Source organism: Rhipicephalus sanguineus, chromosome 1, assembly GCF_013339695.2.
Source record: "Rhipicephalus sanguineus isolate Rsan-2018 chromosome 1, BIME_Rsan_1.4, whole genome shotgun sequence".
Taxonomy (NCBI): Eukaryota; Metazoa; Arthropoda; class Arachnida; order Ixodida; family Ixodidae; genus Rhipicephalus; species Rhipicephalus sanguineus.
This window is the reverse complement of record NC_051176.1, coordinates 45,878,514-45,889,081: the sequence shown is the minus strand read 5'-3', so window position 1 is coordinate 45,889,081 and position 10,568 is coordinate 45,878,514. Positions and strand designations below refer to the sequence as shown.

The 10,568-nt window shown below is 46.6% G+C and overlaps 1 protein-coding gene across 1 annotated transcript; it reads right to left on the bottom strand.

Moving 5' to 3' along the window:
• Nucleotides 1–735: 735 nt before the first annotated feature.
• On the bottom strand, nucleotides 736–10,345 carry LOC119390891 (keratin, type I cytoskeletal 9-like). The gene is made up of 3 exons (XM_037658599.2): nucleotides 10,226–10,345; nucleotides 2,757–2,985; nucleotides 736–1,020 (listed from the first exon to the last, which is right to left on the bottom strand). Exons 2-3 carry the CDS (start codon nucleotides 2,978–2,980, stop codon nucleotides 753–755), a joined length of 492 nt encoding a protein of 163 aa, XP_037514527.1. The 5' UTR covers nucleotides 2,981–2,985; nucleotides 10,226–10,345; the 3' UTR covers nucleotides 736–752.
• Nucleotides 10,346–10,568: the final 223 nt, after the last annotated feature.

Genomic DNA, 10,568 nt, shown 5'->3' with positions numbered 1-10,568 from the left:
CAAATCGTAACTTTTTTTCGCGTAGTAATTGTCACGCGTGCAAGTACGTAGAATGTGGGAAAGCACTCGTGAGAAATGCTGCAGTCTCCTGTGATGAGAGCTGCAACTGGGGATGAGAGAAATTGCAAGACAGCGTTGTGATTGCGCACTCCATGTCAGTGATTCCTTGCTGAGCAGCCGCAAAAAGGTTCCACTCCGTCAGCATTCGCACGCTAGTAACGCTGAACAGGACGGAGAGAAGCAGCTGGAAGTTTCGTCCATGTGATAGGCCAATAGACCTTCTTCATAAATGTAAAGCTAGGTATCACGGGAAGCGTTCTGTCGAGCTGACGGCAACATAGTCATTTTTGAAGCAATGTGTACAAGCACTGCTTGCTCGTAATAAGCCATGTAAAATACATACGTGCGCATCTTGATGTAATCATGCCCCCAGCATGTGCAGCTACCGTCTGAGTCGTCATTTGGAAGGATGGCTGTTGTCATATTTTTCTGGGGGGAGGGGGGGGGTGAGGGGTTATAGGCAGCGCACAGAAGCGCACATCGCAATTATCGCACATCGACAGCTGCAAATTGTGTAGCAAACAGAATCCTCGCATTGGCGGATGATTCCGGAGGTCTGTGGCTCCCACTTAGACACTATCATTCACACGTAAACGTCTGGCGCCGGTTTCTTGGATTTAGGATCTGCGCAGCTCAGCACGGAATCACCGAACACGGAGTGCCGATGGTATATAACGGGAGCAGCAGCTATTCTAGCCACCGTAAGGCACACCGCCTGCACCGGGAAGCCCTCCGAACCCTCCGGGTGCAAAACCGGAAGACGTGGAAGCCGCTGGTGCACCACCAAAGCCGCCCGTGTTGAAGTTCAAACCACCGAAGCTGGCCGAGTAGGTGCTAGGGCCGCCACCGGGAGCAAAGGCTGCGCTACCTCCAGGGAACGCGCCGCCATAGCCTGGGGCCAGACCGGGCTGTGCGCCCATGGCAGGGCCGTAGGCGCCGGGGTAGCCGCCCGCATAAAACCTGCGATCCAAAGAAAGCGATGATTCAAAGAGAAATCGTACAGCTTTCAATGGATAAAAAAACCACATTGTAGCAGTTTAAGACTTTTCTTTGTGTTTCATGCAGCCTTCAATCGCTTATGCAGACCAGCAGTATACAGGTCCACGGTTGCTTCTGCAGAAATCAGTGATGTTTAATCTTCCAGCACAGTACATGATTCTCCATGGCCTGTACCAGTTCGACACAACGTGGTAAACCAGTCGCGATATTCAATACACAGCCAGCCAACTCACAAGGACAATGTCACGAAATTGCTTAAGAATCACTACTAAATTATCCCTTGACATTTATATTCACCAAAAAGCGTTGTCTGGAAGAAGCTTACGCATGTCTTTGAAGCAAGACCGCTGCACACGCCATGTCGCACCAAAATACACGGCACCAGCTCATTTTGTTAATCAATCACCGTTTTAGTCAGGGATTCCTTAGCTAACATGTGTCAGACCACTCAGGTGGTTGCTGTGAAATCAGCTTGGCGTTAGCGGTGGCCTCCGATTTCGTTCACTAAGACAGGTTGATTCAGTGTGATAACTGCATGAGTCGGGCTTGATGTGATAAATTTTAATGTGCCGTTTATGACAAAGCTTCTAGAACGATTAGTCAAGACAGGAAATTTGTAGAAACAACATGTTTGTTATACCAATGTCAGGTCATTCCGCCAAAGCGTCACTTAAATCACCTACAACGCGGTCTCTGAACAGATGGATATTTGCTTCGCCCAGTTGAATCTGTTGCTCGAGGGCGCGCAGTATTAATAATTACATAACGGGTTCTAAGTTATATTTAGTGGATTAAAGCTGCTGTAACATGAGTGACTGTATCCTTCACACGACATGAACAACACATTCCATATTTTCTTGAATACATCATGGAAAAACCGCAGCGTCGATCATAACTTCAGCGTCAGCGTATAGTATTTTGACCACGGAAAAAAACTGCCGAAATGTAGCCTATATTGGTTTGTTCATTTCGATGGCAGATCGTGAAATGCTTGTTTAACTGTCGATCGCGGCAAGAACGGGCATATCTCCTGTCTGAAGCGCTACCTTTCGTGTTTCTTTGGGTATATTAAGGTATGTCACCATTTTCCGCCAATTATCTACTGTGATGCATTTATGCTGTAGTTTTCCAGTTCTTTAGCTCGAAGCACAGAGTATCTGGTGCTAGCATGTTCATAACTTTTCAGGTTTACAACTCATACAGTCACTTAAGTGGCTTGCCTTCGGTTGCCGACAGAAAAAGATCAATAAAGGTATGATGTTTCATCAATATCATACGTCTGTTTTATGTCCAATGCAACAGGAAGGTTTCTCCCAATGGTTTCTGATTTACCCCATTCTACACGAGCCGATGCCTGCAAAGTTTTTAATTTCGTCATTCCAATGAACTCCGTGCCGCCCTCGGCTGCGTTTAACATCTCTTGGTATCCGTTTTCTTTTTCTCACTAACCACCGGCGTTTCAGCTGAAGGGCTGCGTGTCTCCTGACTTCTCATTACGACTCACGCCCTCACCAAAAAAAGAATTCACCTTTTTGCTAGAGTACTCGGCCACCACAGCCCGCATAACGCTCGCAATTAAACATACACAGCTTATGATAGGTTCAGAGGATTTGCAAGTACAACGTAAAATCATTGTTGCCACGCCTTGAGTAAGAATCTCGTAAATTTTTATTTCTACCTTAAGTACAATGACTCACGGAACGTTTTGCGAAGGCAGGCCGTAGATTGAGGGCTCCGGATGAGATGCTAATGGTGTCTGGCCTGCAGACTGGCTCTGGCTGTTCTCGTTCTGGTTGTTTCCGCGGAATCGCCTCATAATTGCGGCAGTGGCCATCAGACCCAGCAACCCTTGCTGGTGCGTCGGCAATGCCAACAACAGCACGCAAACCACGGTAGCGACGAAGAGGTGCATCGGATTCATGGTTGCTGCAATTGAAGGTAGAGATGAGCCTTCTCCAAGTGAGATGATCCCGAGTTTATGCTCTAGCACAATTCATTACTCTTCACAAGCGCGTAATTACGCATCATAATCAACGAAATACCACGCTTAGTAATATGCATCAATGATGAACAGCGCTACACTACGACTGCACTGGTGTAGCACAATGATAAGTCAACTTTTTTGTGCGTTAATAATACTTATAAATTCTTCTATTAACAAGTGCACTTTAACTGTAAGCTTAAAATAAAATACTGCAATTCGGCAACTGCTGGGATACCGAGCAGAAAGCATACAGTGGCTTATAAAGTGCATCACTGTAACAGAGCCCCAGTGCACAAACATAGCACACATTGAAAAATTAGTCTGATAACACGTCGACAAACTTCACTAAATAGTGGAACCACACTAATTACCATATACATTCAGGCGCTGCTTACATGACTAGCGCTCCCCATACTAAGCGACTACCTATGACACGCGTTATGATCATAATACTAAACGTGAAATTGACGGATGAGTGGACGCGCATCAAAAGCGTAAGGCGAAAGTGCTTCATGGCTGCCAGGGCTCCTTGTGCCCTCTGTTGCTCATCTGGCCTCTTAACGAAGGAGTGCGTTCAACGTGTGACATAAGTGCTTAGCTGGAGTTCCAGACAGGCGCGTATCACGTGTATTGGTATACGTAGCTCACAAAACGGACCCGCAACATTTCACATCGGCTCTTTCTTTGTTCACAAATTCAGTAGGGCAGCACATTAAAATAAGCTGTATGTTGTTGTTATTATTATTATTATTATTATTATTATTATTACTATTATTATTATTATTACTATTATTATTATTATTACTATTATTATTATTATTAATCTTATTATTATTGTTGTTGTTTACGGTGATAGCCCATTCCGGGAAAAGTGGAATTTGGTCATGCCCTAGGTCACCCTTCGCATGTACAGAACATCTATAGTAGTAGGAAAAAATTCTCCCGGCACAGTTATGCGTATTATATGCCTGGATCTTTGGTAGCTTACTGTCGCAAACGAAGTTGTATTCCCATGAGTACATATCAATTTAGCACGGTATTGGCCTTCTGCTCCGTACTCACCTACGGAGCAGAAACCTCGAGGCTTACAAAGAGGGTTCAACATAAACTGAGGACGACGCAGCGAGCAATGGAAAGTAAAATGATAGGCGTAACCTTAAGGGACAAGAAGAGAGAAGAGTCGGTCAGGGAGCAAACGGGTTTTAGGACATCTTAGCCGAAATGAACAAGACGAAATGGACATGGGCACGGCACGTAGTGCGTAGACAAGATAACTACTGGTCATTAAGAGTAACTGACTGGATTCCAAGAGAAGGCAAACGTGCAAGGGGGACAGCGAAAGTTATGTGGGCAGATGAGACTGAGAAGTATGCGGGTATAACGTGGCAGCAGCAAGCACAGGACCGCGTTGATTGGCGGAACACGGGAGAGGCCTTTGCCCTGCAGTGGGCGTAGTCAGGCTGATGATGATGATCATGATAAGGATGGCCTGAAAATCCTCTTGTAATATGAGAGCTATATTATGTCAGGAAAGCGGCACGTCTCCTAGTATTTTATTTTCTGTGAGTATTTCGTTGACGAAACAACTCAACTGAGTATGCCTATACAACACAAAAAATATGCCTCCTCCCCCCCGCAGGTCTCGCTTCTGAATTCACATCCTAGTTTCACTAGGCAAAGTGACCATATAACTAGAAGAAATAAAATTTACGCTGTGCTATTCTACTTCCAATTATCACTAGCGAAACTGACTTTGCAGCCTCTATGAACAAAGAACGACCACACGGATGGTGGTACCCAAAATTTCGAACCCAAAACACCCTGTTCTGGAAATCTGCGTATCAACTTTCGATTGCTGGTATACTTCCTTGACCTTTCGACAGTAACGATAGCCTTGCTTTTCAAGGATAGTCGTATGAAGGCCGGTGTAGCACTTTTTCCCGCCTTGTATGCATATGCTTCGTGAACCGGAGGCTGAATTGACAAAACTTACGTAAGTGCGTTGTCCCAATGGTCAGCCGGCTTCACCAACCATATGTCCCGCGTAGCGATTGGCTGTAATATTATCTTACCAGAATATTTAGTGCAAGACGTACTAGTGAATACGGGAACTTGAACGGCACCGAGGAAAACGCATCTAGCATGGTGTGCTCCAAGCATATTGCACGCATTAAAACAATGAAGATATATTTCTCAGCCAACGTACTGAGGTTATGGCACAAGGCTGATTCGAATTTTGACCAGTGCGCTCCATGAAGAGCCCCCTACGGCAAGGGATCGCACTTTGATATCTATACTGACAGGAATTCCTTACGCGAGCATTTGGAAGTCGGCTTAGTGAAAAACCTCAAGGAGTAGCCAGCCGATGCCCTCGCGGCAGCAACTGAAACTATGATATTACGAGACGGTTCATTCAACTGAACTCTGAGTCATATAGACTTGATCAATAATTGACTGATGAAAAACACACTCGTCCAAAAGTTTTCAGAAATCTTGACGCACCGAAGGTGAACTGTCCAGTTAGGGCAAAGGCCGGCCAGGCACCTCTGACCCGTCTGGCAGCTCTCCTAAGTGCTTGCAATAATTAAAGTATCTGGTGCCAGGTATAAGACGGAATATAATAATTGACCAATGTTATATCAGCGTTGCTATCTACGACTTCTGACTCAACCGATGAGTGTCTTGTATAAGGTGCTCCGATGGACTACGCCGCTATCTACACGCCGTAATATTTCGCGGTTAAAGTAGGGGTCACTGCACGTCAGTGCTATAGTTGTAGCAGTTTCAGAAATAGGAACACTACGAACTTGCATAGAGCGATTGGCATATTTTGATGGGCTCGGCATATTTAGCTTAAACGACCTGTCAAAACTGGCTTTGGTGGCAGTTCCCATAATAGCAATCGAAATATTTACCAGGACGGGCGCCAGCAGGACTCTTAAGGCTATAATTACACGTTCTGTATTTCTGATCGCACGCACTCTCTACCACACGAGGGAGGAACCCTTGTAGTTACACCTGTCAATGCGGTCACACGCTGAAAGGCTGCCGGTCAGACTTCGATCCGCAATGGTTTCACGCAAGCTTTCGGACCTGACCCACCGTAAGCGAGCACCTCGGTCCGCTTTACCGGCTTTACAAGATCTACATGCAGAAAGCACACGAATTGGTCTTAAATTGGTGCTCATTAAACAAACATATACTGTCTAACTATGTAAGCATGTCGTTGTTCCAGCAGAAACGGATGCGTGCCTTTGTATATTTGAGGTTACTGCACGACCTCAATGATAACATGCCAATTACTATGCCTTGACAAAATTTCTCACCGTGAATCAACGGTGGCATCGTGCGCAGCGTACTGCGCAGAATCCAAGTAAATCCAGAACAAAATAGATATATGCAGTTTTTCAGGCGCCGGTTTCCTGTTTCATTATCACTCATGAGCCTACATATTAAGCGATCCCATTTCATCGACCTCCTCGGTACGATCATTGTCGCTCGAAACGAGGCGTCTGCACTCACCAGTCCCAACAGTTATCTGCAAGAAAAGTCGCCTCGTTTTCCGTTCCCAACGACGTCTTGAAGACCAGTGGCTGTCAAATGCCAGAGCGCCCTCAAAGGGGAGACCGGCTGCTCAAGAGACAAACTTCCCGAAGCGTGCACCCACCATCGGACAGTCAGGTCGCGCGTGACCCGTTTCCAGAGGCTGAGAAGAAGAGGTGGACGCCAGTCAACCATCGTATACCACGCCAACCAAACTACCCCCCAGCTGTCCTTCTCCCCAACCACTTGAATGCTGCTTCCCTCTCCTGCTTCTCGATGTCTCTGGAGCGTTCGCGAAATCGAGGTCAAGACGAGTGGTTGCCGCCGGTGCACTGGCCGTTGTTGCTATTTACGGCTCAGGCTTTGCTCTGAGCGTTGATGATGACGCCGCGGCCTCGCTATTACGCCCGCGTGCTGTGAAACTTCCCCGATGTGAGACGCGGTTACAAGAGATGGCGGAGAAGGAAAGTTCAGAAAGTGCCGAAGGCAGGCAGGCCGGGCGTCGTCTTAGCTATGTATTGGGAGTGGTGCATCGCTCGGCAGCATGGCATGTGACTTTTTCGGTTATCAATAAAGCTTACATTATATTTTATGCAAATGACCATTATAGGTTGAAAAATGAGCCAGTAACACCTTTTATATAGAGTAAGCGAGCCGCCTTATATAATGTGCTTTTGGATCCGTGTACTGACCGCGTACGCATCGATACCAGTTGAGGTTATGTTTGTAGTACCTACACTTGTTGAGACCTGCCTTGTTGCTTATAACTAAACGAAAGCTAGCGAGACTGGTAGCAAATTATTGGACATATCTTATATCGAAGGAAGCAAAACGTGACACGCAAAGTACACAAGAAGTTACAGCCGGCGCAACCACGCGCATTATCAGCACTATTTGCGTCCGCGTGTCATTATCCTGTATGCTGGCTTTCGCGTCTTGCTACACTCTTATGCCAAAAAACTAGCCCATCGGGATGTGATCAATGCGTGTTGCAGTCTACGAAGTCTGCCTCAATTTAAACTATCCTGTGCTGTGTGGCTCTTGCCTCCAATGAAGAATAAGGAGCTCAGCCTTACCATTCTTCCAGTACAGATCTAACGAGATAAGAGAAGTGATGCCCGCAACGCCACTGAACCTCCGGGCTCTCCACAGCCTTTTGGAGTTTGTGGAAGCGACCTGAATCACCACCTACCGTTAAGCGCCTGCAACTTGCTTGCTGGACACTCCCTTTACCATCGGCCTCCCCCATGAATGGACGAGACCCGGCTGTTTATTCTTCTCTCTTTCTCTCTTCTGCTATCCTCTTTATTTCCCACTTCTCCTTCCCCTGACGCTGCGCCGGGCTCCCTATTGGGCTGCAGAATCAAGCGTCATTTCCACAATAAACACTACGACTACTCGTGCCACTACAACTGCTAATTTTGTGCCGAAAGTATATTTTCAGCTATTAAGGTGCCCCGCTGAGCGGCAGCTCTCAACACCTTGTTCTCGGCCATGTGCAAACTACCACTGCTGGGGGAAAGTGAACTTTGCGTCGTACCACCAGAGTAGACCTGGCCACAAACCGTATTAGAATATGCATCCATAGCGTAAGTACAAGCACTTCGCCATAAACTACCCCTCTGCAGCCACGAAAGGAACTGTGCGTGTGTCGCACTCAAGTTCAAACTATACAGTCAAAGTCAAAATGTGTGCTTCGACAGGGGAACTATTTCCTCGTTTGCTCACTGTCCGCATTCCAAAAACGTATGTGGTCATACGTCATCAAGCAGTGCTGACACCACATACGTGCGACGGGCACGAGGTCACCAGCCTATAAGAAGGCCATAATTGATCTTACCTTTCGACGGCAATTACCATTGGTAATAAGACCTCCAAATGAACATTTAAATTAGGCGTAACAACGTCACTAGATATTTTAGAAGTATAATTTTATCAAGAAATAGCATGTACAAGTCGAGAGAATCGATAACGCACTGACGCTAATTCTGTTACGCTAAATGGGTACCGACAAGACAGCTTGAAAGGAAAGCAAAGTATGTCGCATTCCTTAGATAACATTTATCGATGAAGTATGTATATATATATATATATATATACATATATATTGGCAGCATGTGCTAAAAATAGCCTGTACAAGTACTTGGTAATGAGCGGAAGTTGGAGCACCGTGTACCAAGCCATATATAGGCCATGTGTGCACTAAGGTATGGAGCGAGAGCCAAAGAATTTTCGCTGTTATTAACTGTTCATAAAGATACGAAACCCTAACGCCACGATAAACCAGGAGAAGAAAATATGCGTAGCACTTCCATAGATTATAAAGAGTGTGCATCCAAAGGGGGGGGGGGTGGAGGTCGCAGCTCGATTCCACAGCCCTCTTTTCGTGTGCAGCGTACTTATTGAAAGCACTGCTGTTTAAATCCAGCGCTGCATTCTAGTGATGGTTGAGCGACGCCGATATTAGACGCCGACTAGGAAGCGGCTTGTTGCCTCCGGTCTAGTTCCATACCTGCACGCTGCAAGCTATGCAGAAATGGAATACGTTGGTGCGAGTGCATGGTCTTTCTGCCGAATGACCGTGCAGAAGCTCCCATAACGCACACTACATAAGATGGTATTTCTGAAATCGATCTTCTAGAATTTGTCGAAATTGCACAATTGTTTAGCTTGAAATCTCTATGCACACAATGAAGTATTGGATCTGCATGTACTTTGCCGTTTACATATGCTGCAGAAGTGCCTTCTTTGTCCTGTTGAAGTACGACTAATTTGATGCGAAACTTACAAAATGAACGTGGCCTCTGTCATAAATCCTGGTGAAAGCACTTTCATCCAAATCATATTGATCCAAGTGAATGTTTGGAAACATCGTTTTAACAGTTCGTGGTTAACCACATGGATACCCCACAACTCTTTTCAACATTCTCACTTAGTAATCAGGAAGAGAACATAAACGAATGAAACTTTTTGGAAACAGAGACAGCGCCATCGATGAATGACATCCTTACGGCGTAACATGAACTCGTCTAATTTAACGTCACATAAGCTATACACACCAGATGTGCAGGCACGGGAATATAAATTCTGAGGTAGCGCCACACTACGGTCATTCTTCGAATTTTACGAGGGATTCAGTTATCCATATATAAATAGAGGGTACCCCTTTGATAAAATTTCAACACTTCATTATTTAGCTAATGTTCTGGATGCGTGGGAGCGAGCTATCGCATAAGTAATCATTCAAACCTTCCAAAAAAGACACACTTGTCTAATGACAGAGTTGCTGTTGGTAACAAAAAATGGAAATACTTGGCGCTCCCTGTACATAGTGCCTTAACGGAGTCCACTCCGTGTCCTGACAGATGACCGCGTGGCAGTCAGAAAGGCCACGCGGTGCCACTCCCACATTTCACGATTCTGCGGCAACACAGAAACCTTTCGGTGTCGTCCGGAAACATTGCGTACACCGTGGGCTGCTCAATCATGGATCTTGCTAAATTCCGGAAACACCAGAGCGGTCCCCCATAAGGGCCCGGCCGACATGGACGCCGGTGCATTGAGGCAAGTGAGCGCCCGTTTGGGGCGGCCGCGTCTGGCACAGCCACGCGCACACGCATACACACACACTCCACTCACCGGGTTGCGTCTGCTCCGTGGGGGCGATCTAGGTCTGGGCCAATGCCGCGCGGCCCCTTATATACTAACCTCCATTGGCCGTGCGGCGTGTGGGCACACGTTCTGGTTTCGCGACGCCCTTCGCCGCCATAACGGGGAAAGAATGAGCGCCCCTTTCACGTCTGCGTTTTTCCTTTCCAAGTTCACTGGCCTCGATCGGCAAATAAATACGCGCCGCCGCGTTCCTCTCGGCCGCTGCTGTTGATGCCAGAGTTTGGGCGCTCCAGAGGAGTCAGAAAGCGAAGAGCGCTCGTGGCCACCAAGAAGCCACGGGAGCTCGGCGATAACCTTCTCGGGCCAGCCA